The 24,894-nt window shown below is 34.9% G+C and overlaps 2 protein-coding genes and 2 pseudogenes across 3 annotated transcripts in view; 1 reads left to right on the plus strand and 3 right to left on the minus strand.

The window, feature by feature from the left end:
• LOC18100804 (DDB1- and CUL4-associated factor homolog 1) overlaps positions 1-24,098 on the minus strand; it is a 37,704-nt gene extending 13,606 nt beyond the window's left edge. Inside the window, exon 1 of one of the 2 annotated variants that reach the window (XM_024604749.2) lies at positions 23,950-24,098. Coding sequence is in view for 1 of the 2 variants with exons in the window: in XM_052454021.1 (XP_052309981.1) it covers positions 23,595-23,893 (299 nt within the window). In the remaining variant the exon portion in view is untranslated. Of the gene's footprint in view, positions 1-23,594 lie in introns of both variants that reach the window. The other variant, XM_052454021.1, reaches the window with a different exon arrangement.
• LOC18100813 (uncharacterized) overlaps positions 1-24,894 on the minus strand; it is a 59,000-nt gene that overhangs the window by 2,936 nt on the left and 31,170 nt on the right. The window lies entirely within an intron of this gene.
• Positions 6,388-7,832, minus strand: LOC18100806 (glucan endo-1,3-beta-glucosidase 5-like; annotated as a pseudogene).
• LOC18100807 (protein arginine N-methyltransferase 1.5-like) lies at positions 10,622-17,111 on the plus strand (annotated as a pseudogene).

Raw genomic sequence — 24,894 nt, forward strand, 5'->3', positions numbered from 1 at the left:
AATAAAGGTGGAGGAATGACAATTCTGCAATGAGAAATGATTAAACATTCTCAACTCATATGCATATATTCCAGAACAATCAAAATACAACCAAGAAAAGTCAATCATAACTGGTTGCCATGCCCATTAATTATTGTAGTTTGCAATTTGATTTTCTACAGAAGTTAGAGAACATGGCCAAATGCACAGAATGGACTACAAAGAATTTATGCCCCTCCTTCAAATGCAATCAGTAGATCATAATCAAGCTTAAAGAAATTTTTTAACTAGGGACAAAGAAAAATGGAAGACGAAGCTTGCTTTTGATCCAAATTATGCGAACAAGAACCAAATAACACAATTGTATTTACCTTCATTCTAGCTTCCTAAAAAATTAGCAACAAAATGAAAACATGATCGACAGTAGTGGGAGTGTATAGGCTGCCACCTGCATGAAGACAGAATAGATAAAGGGAAAGGGAAACAAACGCAAAAAAGGTCAGGATACCAGTTAGTATTAGAATCATGAATATGAAATAACATTTAATGTTATTTTATTAAATAACCAATTCATATACAATATCAACTATATTGGTTGAGATTTTCCAATATATATATATATATATATATATACACACACATATATATTGGGTGCGCACATGGGTGTTGAAAGGCAGACTACAGTCGAACCCACCTAGGAAAGATGCTGTAAAAACTCAAAAGTTCCATTTGTGATCTGATGCTAACCAATAACAAAACGAGGAGAAGCACAAGCCTTGGAAAGTTTGAGTGGAGGTGTGTGGATGGGAAAGATATAGAGATGAAGCACATGCAATGCCTCAATGAAAGCATGAAGAACAAACATTAAGTCCAGTCCAATATCTGAAAATTATGATATCTAGAATCTATATTGTATCATGCATGTAATGTACCCAGTAAGCAATATTAGAGAGGTAAGGTTGTGCATTTTTGAGTAAAGAACTGTATATATATGTATGTACCCTGAGAAACATAATCGCCAAGAAACCAAAATGTATATGATTGCTTGAACCAGTGAAGTTCTTGGAGCACTGCTCCCTCATTATCATGACTAAGGAGATAGTTTGTTGTGTTCCCTAAAAGGAGATGAAATTTGATAAGTGCTTATGAAGTGGTACTATAACTAGCAAATGATGAACACACACACACACATCTACCTGATTTTAGATGTCGAAGCAATAACAAGCATACATTAATTCCAGCAGCAGCATCTGAGTAAATTTGTAATACAAATATAATTAAGGCAAAACCCTTTGAGATCAATTCAGCTCACTGTGATATTATTAAACAAAAAATGAAATTCACATAAGAAGAAATCAATGCATTCAATTACTTGTGAGTGGTTTGCAACAAAAGTTTAGCACTAATATTAAGTAATTACCTCCTGCACTGGGCGAAGGCGCATGTGCAATCAGAAGATGAGACTTATTGCCGCCGCCTTCCCACCATTCCTTTTCCATTTCCTCCTTCACCATCCAAAATCAAATTGCGGCGGAGGGAAATGCTTTCCTTGGTTGGCACCAGGGACCAAGAGCAGCAGAAGGAAGGAAAACAAACTTCTCCTTGTTACCTGGTCTACGTGTACATCTGTATATACGAATACGACTAGTCTTACATGAAAATCAGGATTAATTTTTCTCTTGTTTCATGACGGGACGTGGCTTAATGAGCTTAAGATTATACAAAAAAAGGGAATTTCAGGCCAGTCATCAGGTTTGAACTTGATATCTTTAAGAAATGGAAATCTTTAACGACCCTATCTAATAATGTTCAGGTCAATCATCCTTAGTGAGTTTGATTAGAGGTAATGTCACAGATGAGGCCCTATCTGATAATTTTTTCCAATTTTTTTTTGTTTGTTGTAAATTTGCAAGTCTGTTATCTCCATTCCTATCAATTGGAAGAAACCAGTTCGAAAGGGTTATCTAACGAGATAATGTTTATTTTTTTCACATGGAAGTAAAAGGGACGCCAAGAATCAACACTAAGTGCTTAAGCATAAATGATAAACCATTGCACTGTTGTACAAGGATGATGTCATCACACGCCAAGACACTAGTCAGGACTGCGTGAGTTTTGTCGCAACCAAAAACTAAATAAACCAAAATCTAATATCTTCTCTCCTTTCAATCTTTTAATAAAAGACTACTGTTTAGCTTTTCCTGCAAGCCCTGCTAAACATTTCTCTTATGTTCCTTGATTCTGTCTCCACCTTAGCCTTTTTAGCTTGTTTTCCACTTCTCTTTGTTTTAACTTCACTCCTACCCTTTTCCTGCCAGATAAAAAAAAACATAACAATCAGTCTAACAGTCAGCGGGAACCCTAGATGTGAAGTCTGACATTCCCCAATGTCTCTTTTTATACAACCCATTATCCTGCCAATCTAAGCTGTGTCAACGCTCTTTTCCAACACAGACAGCTCATCCTCATCAAAAATTCATGAAATTCTACTCTCATCATGCCCTCATTGATGTGTTTTTTTTAACCAAGAACTTTCATTCTCAAATAGAATAAATAATTTACACATATGTTCCCTTTGGGCTTACCATGACTAAAAGTAAATGGGTATGTGATCATGGAAAATGTACAAGGTGGCCTAGGCAAATTCCACATTCAACTTCTAACATATCAAAAATGTTTTCAAGTAAAGTAATGAATTAAGGGAATTATACAAGTCGGAATGTGAATGACAGCCTGCAGCAATCCCAGATATGCAAAAAAAATATGTTCAACCAGTTAGCTATTTTGCGCAAGAGAAGGATGTGATGTGCTGTAATCTGTACCTGTAATAATTTGGAAGAAACTAGATTATGTTTGGTATTGGTCAGAAAATTTTCAGCTTCCGGTACTTTACTAGTTACCTCGAGTAAATTTAATTTGCAATTAAATCCCCTAAACTAACCCGGTCAGGCAGATAAAGGAAACCATTTCACACTAGGATTTCATCCTGCTTTCTATGCTAAGCTCGCTTATTGAACAAAGACAAAATATCATATCTCTGTAAGAGTTTAAATCTGAATAAATACTTCAAATGATCTAACATAAGCATTAACAACGGCTCATCCTTCACGTACTCCTCTAATATTGAAACCGCTTCAGCAACTACACCAGTAAAAAGAGATAAGTTAATGACAAGAAAAGATTTCTCTAGATCTTATACATGTTTTTTTATGTCTTTTTTTTCCTCTTGGATTATGCAAGAACAAACCATTCGACACATCACTCCATAATAGTTTCTTGAGCCATCCCAAAACCTTTTTCTGCAATTGTACATTCTTGCCTAATGTAATTATGCTAAATCTATCAGTTATATATTATTTCCTAATTTTATTTCTTTTTGATTGTGTAAATAAGTGATGCTTCATTGATTGCATGTTAGCTTAAAGTTTTGGTTCTTAAAATTCAACTATTTTTTATAAGCTTGTTATGATCTCCTTATCCAGTGAAAATATGAGTGGAAAGATACATTTTTTGGTTTAACATTGCTTCTTGGGAGGATTAGTTTCATATTTAAAATCTCATAGCCCCCTCTTGTTTTTTTTATGATTATTACTATTACAAAATCTATAGCCATCCCTATTTCAAGCCAATCACGCTTGACCTGACACCAGCAGTTATGATGTCTTGAAATTGATGTCAAGTTTGCAAATTTCACAACTCCATGCTAGACTGAACAGAAAATTGCACCAAAAACCACCCCCAAATCCATGAGTAGACCTATGTATATGATTCATATTTATGTCTGTGTGTATTCACTAATGTCGAGGAAGGAGAATTCAAATAATGAAAGGTCATATATCATTTCTAGTAGAGGACATACATTTATAATTCTCGTCTTGAGCAGCATAGTTCTTATCCAATGAGCATAGAGCCTTTTTTTTATTGGAACACCTGCAGGTACAGATCTTGTACTCAGGCATGCATACATCCTCAGTGGAACAAAATCTAGTCAGGCATATAGCCTAATAAAACATTCTCTATCAACTGATCAAAAGATCAATCTAAAATCCTGATTGGATACCACAAGAAAAAGAAAGAATAAACAGTTAATAAAGGTTTAATGGTTATGTCCTACCACATCAGAATAGTAATATGGCTTCTATATGAAAATAACAAACCTTGTACTATAAAGTAACATGATTTACTTTATATATTTCAGCACGTTAGTCACTGGAATTTGCACCAGAAAAACACAGGTAGTAGAAGACCTTTGATTTCACAAACTACTCGCATACAGTTCTCTGCAATGGACATTAGATGCTGATACACAGGATAATCATTGATGAATATTATCTCATCTAATTGCCTGAACTTCCCAAGATCATCTCGCTTCTAAATACAAGGAAAAAATAGTTTTATTAAAATAAAGGTGGAGGAATGAATTTGATGCCATGAGAAATGATTAAACATTCTCAACTCTTATATATATATTCCAAAACAATCAGAATAAAATTAAGAAAAGCCAACCAGAACTGGTTGCCATGCCCATCAATTACTGTAGTTTGCAAGTTAATTTACTTCAAAAGTTAGAAAACATGGCCACATGCACAGAATAGACTAAAAGGTTTCCTACAGTTGAGTAAATCTATACCCCTCCTTCAAATGCAATAAGTAGATCATAATCAAGCTGAAATAAATTTTTTAACTAGGGACCATGAAAAAATGGAAGACACAGCTTGCTTCTGATCCAAATTATGTGAACAAGAACCAGATAACACAATTGTATTTACCTTCATTCTAGCTTCCTAAAAAATTGGCAACAAAATGAAAACATGATCGACAACAGTGGCAGTGTATAGGCTGCCACCTGCATGAAGAAAGAACAGATGAAGAGAAAGGGAAACAAACACAAAGCAGGTCAGGATAGCAGTTAGTATCAGAATCATGAATATGAAATAACATTTAATGTTATTTTATTAAATAACCAATTCATATACAATATCAACTATAGTGGTTGAGATTTTCCAATATATATATATATATATATATATTGGGTGCGCACATAGGTGTTGAAAGCCAGACTACAGTCGAACCCATCTAGGAAAGATTCTGTAAAAACTCAAAAGTTCCATTTGTGATCTGATGCTAACCAATAACAAAACGAGGAGAAGCACAAGCCTTGGAAAGTTTGAGTGGAGGTGTGTGGATGGGAAAGATATAGAGATGAAGCACATGCAATGCCTCAATGAAAGCATGAAGAACAAACATTAAGTCCAGTCCAATATCTGAAAATTATGATATCTAAAATCTATATTGTATCATGCATGTAATGTACCCAGTAAGCAATATTAGAGAGGTAAGGTTGTGCATTTTTGAGTAAAGAACTGTATATATATGTATGTACCCTGAGAAACATAATCGCCAAGAAACCAAGACGTATATGATTGCTTGAACCAGTGAAGTTCTTGGAGCACTGCTCCCTCATTATCATGACTAAGGAGATAGTTTGTTGTGTTCCCTAAAAGAAGATGAAATTTGATAAGTGCTTATGAAGTGGTACTATAACTGGCGAATGATGAACACACACACACACACACACATATATCTACCCGATTTTGGATGTCGAAGCAATAACAAGAATCCATTAATTCCAACAGCAGCCTTCGAGTAAATTTGTAATATAAATATAATTAAGGCAAAACACATTGAGATCAATTCAGCTCACTGTGATATTATTAAATAAAAAATGAAATTCACATGAGAAAAAATCAATGCATTCAATTACTTTTAAGTGGTATGAAACAAAAGTGTAGCACTAATCTTAAGTAATTACCTCCTGCAGTGGGCGAAGGCGAAGGCGCGATCAGAAGACGAGACTCATTACCGCCGCCTTCCCACCATTCCTTTTCCATTTCCTCCTTCACCACCCAAAATCAAATTGCGGCGGCGGGAAATGCTTTGCTTGGTTGGCGCCAGGGACCAAGAGCAGCAGAAGGAAGGAAAACAAACTTCTCCTTGTTACCTGGTCTACGTGTACATCTGTATATATGAATACGACTAGTCTTGCATGAAAATCAGGATTAATTTTTCTTCTGTTTCATGACGGGACGAGGCTTAATGAGCTTTAGATTATACAAAAGAAGGGAATTTTAGGCCAGTCATCCTAAGGTTTGAACTTGATGTCTCTGAGAAATCCAAATCTTTAACAACCCTATCTAATAATGTTCAAGACAATCATCCTTAGTGAGTTTGATTCGAGGTAATGTCACAAATGAGGCCCTAGTTGATAATTTTTTTCAATTTGTTTTTTAGTTCATTGCAAATTTACGAGCTTCTTATCTTCATTCCTATCAATTGGAAGAAACCAGTTTGAAAGGGTTATCTAACGAGATAATGTTTATTTTTTTCACATGGAAGTAAAAGGGATGCTAGGAATCAACACTAAGTGCTTAAACATAAATGATAAACCATTGCACTGTTGTACTGGGATGATGGATTCTCACGCAAAGACACTAGTAACGACTGGGCGAGTTTTGTGTTCGTTGGTAGGCCACCCAATTTCCCCAATGACAACGGGCAAGCTTCCATAACCATTTTTCTGCAAAGCCCGTATAAGGGTGTCATGGTTCGCATCAAACACGTTGTCGTAAATTGTCCCGCCATCGTTCAAGGGAAATGACTTGTTGCCAAAGAATGCAAAGCCTAGGGGGGAATTAGGATCACTGCAAAGGCTTATAAATGGATAGATATTGACAGTGAATGGAGCCCCATTGTCGCTCAAGAACTTGACAATCGATAGCATGAGATCATGGATGTCTGAACGGAAGTCACCATCGGATGGAAGATTTGCTGGACTCTCATACACATCAGCATTGAGGGGAACGGTGACTTTCACCCGAGTGCTTAGTCCGGCTTTTGTTAAAGCTGATTGGATATTCCGAAGAGCAGGAAGAGTTGTTCCCAGAAAGCTTCCATTGTAGGATGACAAGAATGGCTCATTTCCAACTGCAACGTACCTTGTAAATAACTCAAAATTACTGGTGAATAAATCCCCCCCAACACAAGACAAGCTCTATATATAGCGGAACATCTAAACACCATAAAAGCAGAGCAAGCTCATATAGTATAATCCTAGTCATGATCCTTAATTTGTTTCTTCTTACCAGACACACTCTTGGCTTGTGTAATTCAAGTCAAATACATGAACTACAATTAATGATCGGCAAAGCAAATCAATCCATGTCAATGGAAAAAAGAAACAAGGAAAGGGATCGATGGATTACCTGATGTCTGCACCACCAGAAGAGATATGAGAAGAGACATTCTTGGCCACCCAGGTGTCAGCAGCTTGCTCACTATTGGCCAGATTATAAAGCATATCATTGGGAATACCCACCATGATTTGAATCCCAGAATTAGCGAGAGCATTTAGAGTTGCTGAATCAGCATCAAATAGCTTGACCTTCTGAAAACCGTTGTCCCTGAGCATGTTAAGCACCGTGGAAGGCGCCAAAGGATGCATTGCCTGAGTTCCCTAGTTGACTCCAATTCCACTCACGGAATCCACGAGCAATTGAAGAATAGATAAGCAGCACAAGGTTAGAACAAGAGGTTGTTGCCTTTGCCTTGTAGACACCACTCCTTTGATCAAACCCCCCATGGTGTTTTACATATAGAGGTATACTAGAGAAATTAAGACAGGATCATGCAACTATCTCTGGATTCTAAAACAGTTATTACAGTTAACTACTATGGTTGGTTTGGTCTGGATACAATAAACCAGCTAGAAAATTAAAGACGGCTCAAGAGCAACAAAACAGCAGGTAGCAAGCTAGCTGACGAAGATGGAGATTACAAGGGAATAAAAAAGGGAGTATAGTACATGCTTAAGATATAGCATATGCTTACATGACAATGCATAATATAATAATAATAAGGATCGTGATGAGGAGGAAAGAATGTTCTTTCTTTTTTTACCAATCAATGGAGAGAGGAAGAATGTGTTTCGGGTTTAAAAAAAAGTTTTTTTATTAAAGGTTTTAAAGTAAAATACAGTGTGCTGATTAAACAATTGCATCAGCAGACCCAGACTTGAAGTAAGAAGAACAACTTGTGTGAGTGCTTGCAAGATGATGTTCGTGGACATTGATGAACATGTTTTTGTACGTCCAATTATCGAGGAATCATGAATTTAAATCAATTAGGTTGGGTGCACTGTCACTATGTATTCCAATTTAGTTGTAAGAAAAATAATTATTAGTCCTAATTAATAAGAGTGGAGTGTGCACGTGGATTACAGTTCTTCAATTTAATTATAAAATTGATTGATGGCCCGTTCCGGCATTGTTATCTGCTAAATTTCAATCTGTCTGTTAATTGTATGAATAGAATGATCCATCGAGTACCGCCCGGGCTAATAAGCCTGGTTATTAAACTCGGCCGACCCGATGGTTGGATTGGTCCGTGTTTAATAAAAGACCAGCCGGGGCAACAACCCGGCAAAACCCGGTCGACCCGGCGAATCAACCCATGACCCGGGCAAACCCGTTGTTTTTTTTTTCTTTTCAAATATGAGATTTGAAATTCATTAGTATATATGCTATATGTTCCCAGAAAAAAAATTATGTTTTTTCAATGTGGAATAAAAAACTTTTTGGTTTAAATACTTCAACTTAAAAGAATAACGTAGTATTTTTTGAATGTGAGATTTGAAACCTTTTCGTATATATACTATATGTTCCAGGAAAAAAGTTATGTTTTTTCAACGTGGAATTTAAAACCCATTAGTATATATACTCTCTGTTTCCAAGAAAAAGTTATTTTTTCAATGTGGGATAAAACATATTTTTGGTTTAAATACTTCAATTTAAAAGCTTAATATAGTATCTTTTTAACGTGGGATAAAAAACTTTTTAAAATATTCTTTTAAACTTCATTATTTACAATATGTATAGTCTATATTTAAATGAATTTTTTCTTAATTTTTTCATATGAAATATTAAAGTTTTAAATATATTTTTTTAATTTTTTCAGATTGATTCGTGTTGACCTATAAAACCTGAAACTCGATCTCTTAAATAGATGAACTCTCAATCCAGGTTTTAATAACTATGCTAGTAAGCTTTCCAACCTTCTCAGTCCAGGTCGCATGCTCATCGTAGAAATATAATCCATTAGTCATGTGAACCGCAATCCATCACATACAATTATTTTTATTTTTTATGAAAATAATTATAAGGTTTTTTCAACATGTTTCTACAATTTAAAAAAATTAAATTCAAATAACATTTTTTATACATATATATAATCAAATAAATTAAGAATTATATATGTGAAAAATTAAATAAAAAGTTATTAACAAAACCAAAAAATAAAACTTTAAAAATCCAGTGATAGGTGTAGATCGAAATATTTAATTTTGAAAGAAAAGACATTTACCCGGTTGTGTTTACTAAATTTATTTATTAAAATAATTTATTTATTCAAGCAAACGATAATAAAAATAAAGACACAAATTAAATTGATTGAATAAAATAAAAGAAGAATAAAAATATCATACAATGCAGCACTTATTAAAAATATTTTTTAAAAATATTTTTTTATTTTTAAAAATAGATATCATCTATATAAAAATAAAAAACAATATATAACTAACTCAGAAAAATTCTACAAATTTAAATGAATAACTAAAAAAATAATTATTATTTAAAAGAGGTTCTAAAAAAAATAAAAGAGAGAAATAATATTAATTTAAATAAAAATTAATAAAAATGTTTTTTTATTTTTAAAAATAGATATCGTCCATATAAAAATAAAAAACAATATATAACTTATCAGAAAAATTCTACAAATTTAAATGAATAACTAAAAAAATAATTATTATTTAAAAGAGGTTTAAAAAAATAATTATTATTTAAAAGAGAAAAATAATATTAATTTAAATATAAATTAAAAGAATTTAGGGAAGAGGCGATAAAAAAATCATTAATTTAAAAATATAGAAAAAACATTTAGAAAAAAAAACAAAGATATCAATGTTGGGTCTGTCAAACTAGACAACAACAATGGTCATTCATTCTGGGTTGGTCTTTAGCCTGTTCCCCAGTTCTCCTAGAAGAGTATTTAATGTCATGAAGGAAGGGGCAATGCAATAAATCCCTTGAATTACCATGGACAGGAAGGATGTCAGTCTGATGAGCTGTCGGTCGCCTGGAAGTAGACCATTATATATGACGTGTTATTTGTTGAAGTGGGAAGAGGAGAGAATGGATAGGTTTGCGCGAAGGTGGGATGAAAGATGCATTCGCCTTGCCCCTTAAGAATTTATCTACCTGAATGAATACTGATTATTTAATTGCTAATAAATGGTTGGAGCACAAGATGGAGAGTGGAGTGGAGACGGAAGGAAAGAGGCTGGGCTGAATGGCCCAACGAGTCTAATCATCTACTATTATAATAATAAAAAATAGAAATAAAACTCTGGTGGTGATGATGCAGGTACTGGTGGCTGCTTTCCTTTCCGGTTCACAGCTTCATTGAAATGAAAAATGTACAAAACCCTACTACAAGTCTAGAGCCCCTAACTAATAAATAAAGTGTCTCCTTCATTTTGGTCCGCAGCTGCAATACAAAAAAGCTACTCCCTACTCCCTGGTAGTGGCAGTAGCAGTAGCAGTACTAGTGAAGAGCAGGAGGAGGAGGAGAAGAGGCAAAATGCCGCTGGGTGAAAAGGCAGGATTTGAAAAGAGTCAATCTCGATACTGCGGAGTGGAGACAGAGTTCAACGATAACGTGCCTCAGCTTCTTAATTTTAATCTCTCTAGCAGCGCCTTCGACTTCATTGTCGCTCCTCTGGTTCGTCCTTTTCTTGTGTTTAATAACATCTAATTTGACCTGATTTGATTTCTGGTGGCTAGTTAGCCTTTTACGTGTTATTTGTGTGAATGGTAGTAGGCTCACCTACATTGATCTTTTTGTGGCCTTCCCTTCCGCTCTTTGCTCTTTTCCACACTTGTAGGCAACATTCTTCTTATTGCCGATTCTACTTCTAGGCTAGGCTGCCGACATAACATCTTCTGCCCTTTTATTTTATTTTTATATAGTGAATTTACTATTCTAACTCCCAATTCTTCAATTTGATCTATCTATGTTTTCTAAAGTATTGCATGTTAATAATAATTGTGACTGTGATCATATCTATGCAGCCTGGTTTCTGGCACAGATGAATCCCTCATATCGGGCCAGCTTGTTGGAAAAAGACGGGGTTCTTCCATTTGCTATATCAAACCTAGTTTTGAGTCCCTCTCAGCGGAGCAGTCATGTTATTGGTATCAACTCTTCTGCCCCGCATTTTTACATGCTTCCCTTCTAACTCTCTCTCTCTCATGTGCTCCATTCTTGATTTTTCTAAGGAAAATTAGTTCTTGGATTGACTTGGATTCGGAGGATGAAACTCTTCGGATGGATTCCAAAACCACATTGAAGCAAGAAATAGCTTGGGCTAATCATCTCTCTATACAGGTGATTTTCAATCCTAAAATTTAAACTCCTTCTTTACTTCATTCTTTCAAAGTTGCAATGTATTTCAATTGCCATGAACTCCATATAGCCTGACAAGTGGTGGAGAAACCAAAAACTTTTACTATAAGCAAACCTTTTCCTGTTACTTCTCAATACGATGACAGTCATTGGAGGTGCATCAACATACAGAAATTAGTTTGTACAAGACAAATTCTGTATGCTGATAACTTTTTTTGTTCCACACCTTAATGGCTGTCTTCTTTCCACTTTTGTCTGTCCTAAAGTAAACAAAAGGCACAAGTTGTCGCACTCTTCTGATTTACCCCCTTGTGCAACATCTATCCCTATTCCCGGTGTTCATTCATCTTTATTGTTTGTGTTGTGGTGATTTCTCGTGTTCTAGATATAGTTCTTTCAGAAAAGCCATTTTTAAGAGCCTATGGTGTTAAAGCTTTCGTTGTCTGGTGCAGGCATGCATTCTTCCTTCTTCCAAGGGTGCATCCTGTTCTAATTATGCTAGGTGTGTAAATCATATTTTGCTGGGCCTCAACAATATACAGGTACCTTTCATAATCCAAATCTATTTCCCAATAACATTTTCCCCCTTTCTGTTCTCTTTCTTTGTTGCTGTCTTAATTCTTATTACTTTATTATTAAAGTTGTGGCTTAGGATTCCGCTAGTGAAGACTAATGATGATGATGTTATGGATGCTAACTCTACTAGCTTTGTAAGCGACGTCCCTTTTTATTTTGCCTTTGTCTTTCATTTTGTTAGATTTGTAATATTCGTTACAAGTCTAAATGGTAGGATATACATGCTTTTTTTAAAATAAAAAAAAGATAGCTTCTTGACTCCTCTCCCCATATAGCACCTTTCCTGTATGGTCTACATTCCTGCTGTATAATGGCAATCAGGGTCTAACTATATGGCTTAGTTGAAATAAATTTTAATGGAATACCATGTGGTCTGAGGGGATTATTTTTCCTGAAAACTTAAAAGAACACTTTATTTTGCTCAACTTCCTTTTCTTCTTCCATGCACAGATTGATTCCTGGGAATTATGGAATGCATTTCGTCTTCTCTAGGAACATCACAGTCAGCTGTTCGTTGCACTCGATATTTTGTGAGTTCTAATCTCTCTTGCATTATTGTTTTAATGGTTGCCATATTTTTCTCCAACTTTATTTGATTATGATAAGAATTACATGTTCTCTTGGAGTTCCCTGCCTTTAGTGAACTCGCTTGGCTGTTGGTTTGGAGAACCTGTTACAGCAGCCATAATTAATATGGATGTGGGTATACTTTGGTTTCCATGTGATTTATTGCATGTTGCTCCTATGATGATGTGGGTTTTAAATGGTGCCATTTTTAATTTACCAGTCTTTCCTAACAAATGGACGGGGTTATCCATGCCTGTCAAAGTGCCATCAGAAGCTGATTACTGGGTTCTTTTACCATTTAATACAGGTATACGTTGAAAATTTTCTCGACTCCATTGCTTAAATGAATTTTTTTCTGTCTTTTTACAAGTTTTAATATTTTTCCTCCATGTTGTGTAGCAGTGTATCTCGCAAATCGTTTACTTAGTATATTTCACAAGTAGTTTGTTATTTCTTACTCTTATACATCAATTTTGCATGCTCTGAATTGAGTTTCAGATACTTTACTGTGGTCATGCTAATGGATGACTTGGTATGATTTATCTAAGGTGATTGGCATTGGGATACCTACATCCATTTTGCTTTTTGTATATAAGAGCAACTTTAGCTCTGAAACTTCCCCAGACATTTAGTCTAATATATTTTGATGTTATTATTTGATTTTCCTCTCTCAATTTGTTATTAGTAGTCACAGATATTACAAATAATTACCAGCATACAAATTTAATAACTATGGTCCTCAAAAATATCTTTTCAGATTAATATTTCTGGCAAACTTGTACACAGTATTCCCAGGCCAAGTTCAGATACTACCAATAATTTTGATAATAACAGTGACAGTAAGTTCTCTAAGGTTCACTGTCCATGTTTTAAGGAGTGTTCATATGTATAATTGTCATTCTTATGCTTCTTTCTTTGTTCATATACTTCCTGCACCTCTGTCTTCCTATATAATAATCACTCTTTTATATGTGTGCATGCATAAACACTTAAATTTTTTCAATAGTAGACAGCCTCGGTGCGTGCTTTTATTTATAGGTCTGCAAAGACATCCCCTCGGGCCATATTTGGACTATGTTGGTTATCTCTTCCAAAGTATGGATCCCATTCCTGAGCAAGAACGTTTTGAAGTAATTTGCTTTCTCCTGTGCTTCCACATACACACTCATAACACACCCTATTTCACATCATTTCCCTAGGTAGAAAAGGGGTGATTACTTTCTTTTCTCCCTGTGCTATTTTTTTTTTTACTTCTTTAATCTCTTATGCCAGCTTGGTTAAAGGGATTTCCTACAGTCTCCATTGCAGGTGAGCTTTTCTATCCCCGGCAACAACATCTAGTCTTATCTACATATTCTTTCTCAATGTAAACATTTTGTTCAAAATGAAATCTTTGCATTGTTCTCTCTTTTGGTGACTTCTTGCATTGTCCTTAAGTAATTATAAGTTAAGTTCTTTTGTTGTTGTAATTCAGCCTCTCATGGATAATCTAGAAGCCCAAACATACGAGACTTTTGGAAGAGACTCGAAGAAATATATCCATGTATGAGTAAAATTAACATAATATTGAATGTCTAAAATTAAATATTCATCCTTTTGTATTCATATATATGGTTAGACATGCATACATGAAATATTCACCATATTTGGATTTCTTTCATAGGCAAGTACAGCCTTACCATACAGGATTGATTGTCATTGCAGATATTAAAAACTAGAGATTGATGTGGGTTATAGTACTCCAATTGATAAATGGGCCAAAGATAAAGCTTTAGTTTAGTATCCATCTACAGATTATCAGTTGTGATAATTTTATATAACATGCTTGTATTTTTGTAGTACCAAAGGGCAATCAGTAAAGCTTTGCTGGATAGAGTTCCTGATGAAGAAGCAAGTGCAGTCACTGTAAGCAACCATTTGCCTTTTCAAATCCTATTTTGGTTGACAGCCCCCTTCCACTTTTGTTGGTGTTTATGCTGTTGTACCACATTTAATACCACATAAGACATGATGTACATGCAATGTTAAGTTGACGAGATTTATGTATCTGTAAATTTTGGTTAGGTACTGATGGTTGTTGGAGCAGGACGTGGACCTCTTGTGAGGGCATCACTGCAGGTTTTTTCCTATGCCTTCTGCAACTAGCAACCTGTGGTTGTTCATATCTATGTTTCATCCTTCACTTTAATTGTTTATAGGCAACTGAAGAAACTGGACATAAGCTGAAAGTTTATGCCGTTGAGAAAAATCCCAATGCAGTTGTCACACTTCATGTGAGTTCCATATGGTAGTTATTATTTCTCAGATTGTGTTTACCAAAAATATCGTGCTTACATGTGAAAACTATTGCTGCATTGAATTTCTTGTATGGTATCAACTTGGATATTCATCATATGGGTCTCTGGAGGATTCCTCTGGAAATGAATTTTCCTCATAAGAAACAAACAACAAATCCAATCTATATTAGTGCTCAAACATGTGTAACATTTGTGTTGTTTATTATATTTATTTGTCTTGGATCTCAGAGATAACATGGTATTTGTTGCAACAAAGTTTGGTTAAGCTAGAAGGATGGGAAGATATTGTTACCATAATTTCTTCTACTTCTTCTTCTTCCTTATGTTTTCTTTTCCAGCTACACTAGCTTTATCCAACCGGTGATAGCTGCCAAGCTATATAATAATGTATGGCGTTTGCATCTTTTTTATACGTTGTTGTTTTCTTGTTTCAATTGGAATCATGTGAGTGGATTGTGTTTTTTTGGGCAGGTTAAGTCGCACAAAGATCTTGTACACTTTGAGACTGCATATGTTGTCAACTGCATAATGTAGCAAGGCTCACTCATTCCCAAACTATAAGTCACTTTTAACACAGCATGCTAATTGATATATGGGCCATGTTTAGGTCCATGGCTTTGTGAAATTGATGTGACTAACCCACTGCTAGCATGGTAGGTCCTGTATCTGATCAGTTCATGATTCTTAGTATTTAATGAATTATTTTTAATCATGCAAATTATGTATTTACTGCACTGTTCTTTATATTCTTTTTTCAGTTGAGAAAACATTTAGATCAATCATTTTTAGCTACTTGTATAATCTTTCCCTGTACAAGTCTTTACGTTCACCCATTCAGATTACTCAACCAAAAAAAGCAATCAACGCTACAAAAGGTTGCAGTTTGAGATACCATGTGACACTGGATCAGCTATGGTTCATGGTATGTTGTAACCAAGGCTAGTTCCTATTTTGCACATATAGGTTTTACAGTTAGATAATGTTATCAGCTGATACCATTTCTGGAAGCTTGACTTCTACACCTATTAATTTGATTTGATCTTATTTGGAGTGTGATCTTGAGACCCTCAAGTGCATGTCAAGTTAGAAATTGGACATCAAATGTGAACACTGAATTTCCTTTGATTTATGCCTAAGTTTATCTAAGTTAGGAACACCCGGATACAAACTTGAGTTGGCACATGTATTAATGACATAGAAATGTGTTTAGAAAAATGGTTAGTTGCAATGGTGATTCCATTTTACTTAATAGTGTGAAGATCTCATGCAAATAGTTTGAGGAAAGATTGAATTAACACGAGGTTAGTTAAAAAAAAGTCATGGATATAGAACCAGCCAGGCAGTTGCATTTGAACTTTAAAAATTTAAACAGTAAACCATCATATAACTCCACTATAGCACTGAATTTAAGGGTCAGTCATCCTCTGGTATTTGATAGAAAGTTGCTTCTCTTCAACAAAAAGGTTACTAGCAACCTTCTCAGCTTGAACCATCAACGGCGACACCAGACATGTCCAGTTGGTATAATATTTAATTTCTTGATTTTACGAGTTAAGTGAATTTATATGGATTGGGCATTCCTTTCTCTGGCTGCTTGCAATTATGATTTTCATGTTCCTTTCTCTCATTTCAAGATACCCACCTACTTTTTATATGCTTGGCATTTGTAGTGTTGAAAGAATTTTAGTTGATTCAGCACAAATTATATTAAATTTTTTGGTCGTGATAACTGTTGAGGTCTAACATACAACAACTTGCCCCTGAATATGATGGTAAACTGGTGATTGCCTATATTCCAGGTTTGCAATATTCTTCCCTCTTAGGATACCAGTTTGCATGAAGCCGGGTTCTCCTTTAGAAGTACATTTTTGGCGTTGTTGTGGTTCTTCTAAGGTAAAACACATGATTGGTTTCATAACTATTTTATGTACAACTTCTTTAAATTTCTTGACATCACATAATGCATAGAAAATCATAAGTGAAACCTGGATCCATGTTGATGCTCAAGCATGCACGCATTCTTGAAATGTGGGGTTGAAAATGACTTGTTATGATGCAGGTTTGGTATGAATGGTGTGTGACATCTCCCGACTCATCAGTTATTCACAACATCAGTGGTCGTTCATTCTGGGTTGGTCTCTAGCATGTTCCTCAGTTCTCCTGGAAGAGTATTTATTGTCAGGGAAGGTGCAATGCAATAAATCCCTTGAAATACCATGAACAGGAAGGATGTCAGTCTGATGAATTGTCTGTCGCTTAATTAATTGTGCTGTCCTAACGCAAATGTGGATGGAATATACCAGGCCGTGTCAAAATGTAGCATATAATAATTGGGAAGTGAGGTTTTCACAAATCATTTTAATTAACTACACAAACTAATATTCTTTTCTTTTCTTCGGCCTTGTTATTCAAGTTGTCTCGTGATATGTGAGTTGATATCGTATGAACAATAATCTTTGAAAGTTGTTTGCAATCCTCGGAAATCAAATGCGTAGCTACACCTACACTAATTTCAACTCTTTTCAACACCTACAGTAATTTCCAACATTTTTCGAAGCTCAATGAACATAATTATGAACATTATTAAGTTGGCTTCTCATAATGGGCTTTGGTGTGGGCGATTAGGTTGCATGATAACATATAAAAAGAATAGGCCTCAAATTCAGACTGATTTCAAACTAGGCAAAGCTGAGCTAATAGGTTAAAGTCTCATTGGACGTAAAAGGGACGCCAGGAATCAACAATAAGAATATATGATAAACTATTGCATTGTTGTTAATGGATGATGTATTCACACCCTAAGACACTAGTCAAGACTGGGTGAGGTCTGTCGCAACCAAAAACTAAACAAACCAGAATCCATTATCTTCTCTCCTTTCTATCTTTCAATAAGAGACTACTGTTTAGCTTTTCCTGCAAGCCCTGCGAAACATTTCTCTTATGTTCCTTGATTCTGTCTCCACCTTGGCCTTTTTAGCTTGCTTTCCACTTCTTTTTGTTTTATCTTCACTCCTATCCTTTTCCTGCCAGACAAAAAAACACAATAATCAGTCTAAGAGTCAGCAGGAACCCTAAATGTGAAGTTCTGACATTCCCTAATATCTCTTTTTATACAACCCGTTATCCTGTCAATCTTTGTTGTGTCAACGCTCTTTTCCAACACAAACAGCTCATCCTATTAGTATTCATGAAATTCTACTCTCATCATGCCCTATTGATGTTTTTTTTTTTCCAACCAAGAACTTTCAATCTCAAATAGAATAATCAATTTACACATATGCTCACTTTGGGCTTACCATAACTAAAAGTAAATGGGTATGTGATCATGACAAATGTATAAAGTGGCCTAGGCAAAATTCCACATTCAACTTGTAACATATCAAAAACTTTTTCAAAGAAAGTAATAAATTAACAGAATTATACAAGTCGAAATGTGTATGACAGCCTGCAATAGTCCCAGATATGCAAAAAAATATGTTCAACCAGCTAGCTATTTTGTGCAAGAGAAGGATCTGATGCGCTGTAATTTGTACCTGTAACAAACTGGAAGAAACTGGATTATGTTCGGCATTGGTCGGAAAATTTTCAGCTTCCGGTACTTTACTAGTTACCTCGAGTAAATTTAATCTGCAATCAAATCCCATAATCTAACCAGGTCAGGTAGATAAAGGAAATCATTTCACATAAGGATTTCATCTTGTTTTCTATACTTTATTGAACAAAGACAATATATCATATCACTATAAGAGTTTAAATCTGAATAAATACTTCAAATGATCTAACAGAAGCATCAACCATGGCTCATCCTTCACGTACTCCCCTAATATTGAAACCGCTCCAGCTACTGCACCAGTAAAAAGAGATAAGTTAACGAGGAGCAAAGATTTCTATGGATCTTACACGGGTTTTCTTGATGTCTTTTTTTTTCTCTTGGATTGTGCAAGAACAATCCATTCGACACATCACTCCAAATTAGTTTCTTTAGCCATCCCAAAACCTTTTTCTACAATTGTACATTCTTGCCTAATGTAATTATGCTAAATCTATGAGTTATATATTATTTCCTAATTTTATTTCTTTTTAATTGTGTAAATAAATGATGCTTCATTGATTGCATGTTGGCTTAAAGTTTTGGTTCTTAAAATTCAACTATTTTTTATAAGCTTGTTATAATCTCTTCATCCACTATAAATATGATTGGAAAGATACATTTTTTGGTTTAACATTACTTCTTGAGAGGATTAGTTTCATATTTAAAATCTCATAGCCCCCTTTCTTGTTTTTTTTTAATTATTATTACTATTACAAAATCTATACCCATCCCTATTTCAAGCCAACCACGCTTGACCTGACATCGGCAGTTATGATGTCTTGAAATTGGTGTTAAGTTTGCAAATTTCACAACTCCATGCTAGACTGGACAAAAAATTGCACCAAAAACCACCCCCAAATCCATGAGTAGACCTATGTACATGCATCATATTTATGTATGTGTGTTCACTAATGTCGAGGAAGGAGAATTCAAATAAAGGTCATACATCATTTCTAGTTAAGGACATACATGTATATTTCTCGTCTTGAGCAGCATAGTTCTTGTCCAATGAGCATAGAGCCTTTTTTAATTGGAACACCTGTATGTACAGATCTTGTACATTAGAGAGTAAAAAAAAAACTCAATTTCAGGTGAAAGAAAATTCTTTATGACCCTCTATATGCATTTTTACTTAAATTGATAGGAATCAACTCCAGGAACACAAAATTATTTTCCAAAAACATTATCAGAGAAGAAAGTACCCGACAGTCAGATAATCATGAGAGATATATTCAAGTTAAGTGGTGTAGCTGATTAGTCCAATTGTGCCACAAGTAGGCATGACTAGTCAAACATATAGAGATGAAAGATAATTCTTGACATGCCTAAAGCCCTGTAGTAAGATTAAGTTTAAACAAATAAAGACAGACCTTGCAGTACAGCCAAGCTAAAACCTTTGAATCATCCAGCCGAAAAAACTTGGAAGATCCAATTTCTGAACAAGAAGAGAGTGTTATCAAACAAAAGCAATTTAATATCATGGATAATATTTTCACAGAGATTGCAGTATTAATTTTTTTCTCATTCAAAATTTAGCCATCTCATGCTTGCCATAAGCAAACAATATCATTCTTGATAGCTGTCATACATCGCCCATGGCAGACATTGTCGAAATTAGGACCCATCAATTCAAGGATGATAAGACCTAATTACTTAGCCGTGCGTGCATCCTCAATGGAACAAAATCTAACCAAGCATATAGCCTAAGAAAACATTCTGTATCAACTGATCAAAAAATCAATCTGAAATCCTGATTGGATTCCACAAGAAAAAGAAAGAATAAACAGCTAATAAAAGTTAAGTGGCTCTGTCCTACCATATCAGAATAGTAATATGGCATGTATATGAAAATAACAAACCTTGTACTATAAAATAACAAGATTTACTTTATATATTTCAGCACACTAGTCACTGGAATTTGCACCAGAAAAACACAGGTAGTAGAAGACCTTTGATTTCACAAACTACTCCCATACAGTTCTCTGCAATGGACATTAGATGATGATACCCAGGATAGTCATTGATGAATATTATCTCATCTAATTGCCTGAACTTCCCTAGATCATCCCTCTTCTGCATACAAGGAAAAAATAGTTTTATTTAAATAAAGGTGGAAGAATGACAATGCTGCCATGGAAAAATGATTAAACATTCTTAACTCTTATGCATATATTCCAGAACAATCAGAATAGAAACCAAGAAAAGCCAACCAGAACTGGTTGCCATGCCCATCAATTACTGTAGTTTGCAAGTTAATTTACTCTAGAAGTTAGAGAACATGGCCACATGCACAGAATGGACTAAAAGGTTTCCTACAGTTGAGTAAATTATGCCCCTCCTTCAAATGCAATCAGTAGATCATAATCAAGCTGAAAGAAATTTTTTAACTAGGGACGAAGACAAAATGGAAGACAGCTTGCTTCTGATCCAAACGACGAGAACAAGAACCAGATAACACAATTGTATTTACCTTCATTCTAGCTTCCTCAAAAATGGGCAACAAAATGAAAACAGGATCGACAGGAGTGGCAGTGTAAAGGCTGCCATCTGCATGAAGAAAGAACAGATGAAGGGACAAGGAAACAAACACAAAGCAGGTCAGGATACCAGTTAGTATTAGAATCATGAATATGAAATAACATTTACTGTTATTTTATTAAATAACCAATTCATATACAATATCAACTATAGTGGTTGAGATTTTCCAATATATATATATATATATATATATATAGTTTGCACATTTTGTGAGCACACATGGGTGTTGAAAGCTAGGCTACAGCCGAACCCACCTAAGAAAGATTTTGTAAAAACTCGTAAGTTCCATTGATGATCTGACCAATAACAGAATGAGGAGAAGCACAAGCCTTGGAAAGGTTGAGTGGAAGTGTGTGGATGGGAAAGATATAGAGATGAAGCACATGCAATGCCTTAATTAAAGCATTAAGAATAAACATCAAGTCCAGTCCAGTATCTGGAAATTGTGATATCTAGAATCTATATTGTATCATGCATGTAATGTACCCAATAAGCAATATTAGGCAGGTAAGGTTGTGCATTTTCGAGTAAAGAAATGTATATATATGCATGTACCTTGAGAAACATAATCGCCAAGAAACCAAGATGTATATGATTGCTTGAACCAGTGAAGTTCTTGGAGCACTGCTCCCTCATTATCATGACTAAGGAGATAGTTTGTTGCGTTCCCTGAAAGAAGATGAAATTTGATAAGTGCTTATGAAGTTGTACTATAACTAGCAAATGATGAACACACACACACACACACACATATCTACCCGATTTTGGATGTCGAAGCAATAACAAGCATCCATTAATTCCAGCAGCAGTATCTGAGAAAATTTGTAATATAAATATAATGAAGGCAAAACCCATTGACATCAATTCAGCTTACTGTGATATTATTAAACAAAAAATGAAATTCACATTAGAAGAAATCAATGCATTCAATTACTTGTGAGTGGTATGAAACAAAAGTGTAGTACTAATATTAAGTAATTACCTCCTGCAGTGGGTGAAGGCGCAGGTGCAATCAGAAGACGAGACCCATATTCAGCAGCAGCATCACCAGCAGCTTTGATGGCACCTGCAGGTGTATTTGCTCCTATAGCTTCCAATTCAGCAGCTTGAACTGCTTTCTTCACCAGATCAGAAATGTCTTTGGTTCCGATCCTGCAACCCTGAAAGCAATCATCATTATCGTCTCTTTCCACATTCAAACCATCGGAAAGAATATTTCCCTGGAACTTTCTTGTATCTGGTCCTTTCTTCTCATCCAAAAGATTCTTTGAATTCCTATCTCTAGCACTCCGTCCTGGTCCTGATCCTGATCCTGATCGACTACCAGAATCTGGAGATGTTGAAACCTGTTCATTCTTGAGTGCTGTTTCATTAACCCTCCCCCTCCCTCTGTGTCTTGTCCATCCACGTGAAGGCCTGTGTCTCAACAAGTCATCTCTTCCACTTTCATCAAGTTCCGCAAACTTTATTTTTACATCACGAAGGTCTCGACCATGCCGTCTCTCCCCGCCATCAATATCTATGTCATCATTATCTTCTCCAACAGATTCTAAAGAACTTTCATCTAAATCAGCTAAAGATCTCTCATCTGCAGCCCTGATATTATTTTCAAGGGTTGCCTCTGGAAGCTGCCGCGCCCTGCAGAGTGCAAAGATAAGATTTGAACACAAGACCTATACTTCAAATACTTCAAAGTCAACAGACAGTCGCGTGCAAAATATAAGGCTCATGCCTTCTTTTTTTTTTTTTTTGTAATGTATATCCCAACCCGTTCTTCCACTTTAAGATTTTCCTTAAATACTTGGATGTTTTTGAGAATCCCAGAAGACACTAATCACAGACTGCTGTAAAAGTGGATAGTGTGTTAGTAATGTTGTCATATATGTAACGTAACCACATTTTCTGATCATAATGATCCATCCTTACTGTCATGAAAATATGACCACTTGAATAAGAGTTTCCCTGGTATAAGTTACCACCACCAGGTTTTCAACCTAAAAGATATTAGCAGCTGTAGAGGAAACATTGGCAAGAAACTAAAAGATTCATATGACCTTTCATTGGGAACCCTCATTTGGTTATGCTACTGCAGATACTGTATTTGAACTGACAGCAATCAACACGAAAATGCTATCTAAAATCATATACAATAATTTGTGCACATTTTTCATGTTTTCGAATACCATATGCATTTCAAATTAAAATATCAAGCCCAGAACTGAATAAAGGATGGTAGTGCCAATATAAGAGTATAATGACGTTATCCTAATAGACGAAAAAGAATCAAAATTACATTCCGGGATAAAAACCAAACTAACTAGAAATCTACAGCACCCTCTGAAATCAGTAATTCCTCCTATTAGCATACAGTGTGCGGTATAATATACATGCAGCAAATATTAGGAAGTGATAAGCTTTCTGTGCATTGTTTTCAAGTGCAAAGAAATAAATAAGTATTAGTTAGAGATGAAAATAAAAACAAAAATATGTAATAAAGAAATGAATAGGGAAAGGGGGGGTATGCATACAGTGACTCTTGAGTTTCGAGAAGAGAGGAAAGAGCGTGGAGAAGAGTAGGGTTAGGATTATCAGGAGAAGAAGTGATTTTATCAATCCGTTTCTGCGCTTTCTCAATTAATTCCGCTTCTTCCTTCTTCGTTTCATCTACTTCCTCTCCTTCTCTCTGCGATTGTGATTGTAATTGTGGTTGCGGTTGCGACGGATTAGAAGGAGCATCTCCTCCGCCTCCTCCTCCGCTATGAGTTCGGGTTTGGGCTTGGGCTTGCCTCGATGGAGAATCGTCCAAAGAATTTGATCCCTCCATCATCTATCTGAATTCAATGAATGAAACCCTAAGAAGAAAGAAATAGAGGAATGGTTTAGGTTTAGGTTTAGGTTTAGGTTTAGGCTCGGGGGAAAAGAAAGGAAGCAGCCGATGATACTAAATACTAATAATATTTAGCAGCTCTGGCTGGCTGGTTGCGGGCGGAGTGGGTTCTTCTAAATTACATACACACAGTCTTTCTGTTACGTGTGTGTTGTGCAGAGGAGCGGAAACTTCCCGATGAATCCCACCCGTTTTTTCTCTAACCCTATTTAAGCCTGACCCGCTTTTCCTAGGACCTTAATGGGCCTTCTTTTGGGAGCTTGATGTTATATGCTAATAATTATCAGGCCTTTCTTCTATTTTAATTAAATTAACAAAATTTAATTAAGGTTCCGTTTTTTTTTTTTTTTTTTGCGTTTCTATATTTAGTTAATCAATTTATATCATATAATTTATATGGAATTCATTAAAAAATATCAATTGAAATATTAATTAAAAAATCTATAAATTATATTTTTTTTAATTAATATTTTTCAAATTACAATCATAAAAATTATCATAATGTCAAACACACATTAAATTATCTAATTATTTTCAAATCCTACAATCTTATATTATAATTACAATTACAATTACAATACATTATATTATATTATATTATTATAAAATATACTAAAACAGCTCACGGCACCACAAAGTTTTTTTTATATTTTATCTTCAATTTGTTTTAATTGCAACTTTCAATGTCAAAATTAATAATTAATTTCTTAAGATTTGTTAAGTAAAGGGAAAAAGGAGTATCGAAATATAAAATAAGGAGAAGAAATTCTAAAAAAAAGGATTGAAGTGTTAAATAAGGAGAAATTTTATTATCAGACTCAAATTCATTTTGTATTTTCAATATAGGTTAAATTTCATAATTATGGTGTATTTATATAGAAAAACATACTTTTACTATAATTATTTTTTAATTATGAAAGTACAGTTATGTTTTACCAGAT

The sequence above is a fragment of the Populus trichocarpa genome, chromosome 6, assembly GCF_000002775.5.
Source record: "Populus trichocarpa isolate Nisqually-1 chromosome 6, P.trichocarpa_v4.1, whole genome shotgun sequence".
Lineage (NCBI taxonomy): Eukaryota > Viridiplantae > Streptophyta > Magnoliopsida > Malpighiales > Salicaceae > Populus > Populus trichocarpa.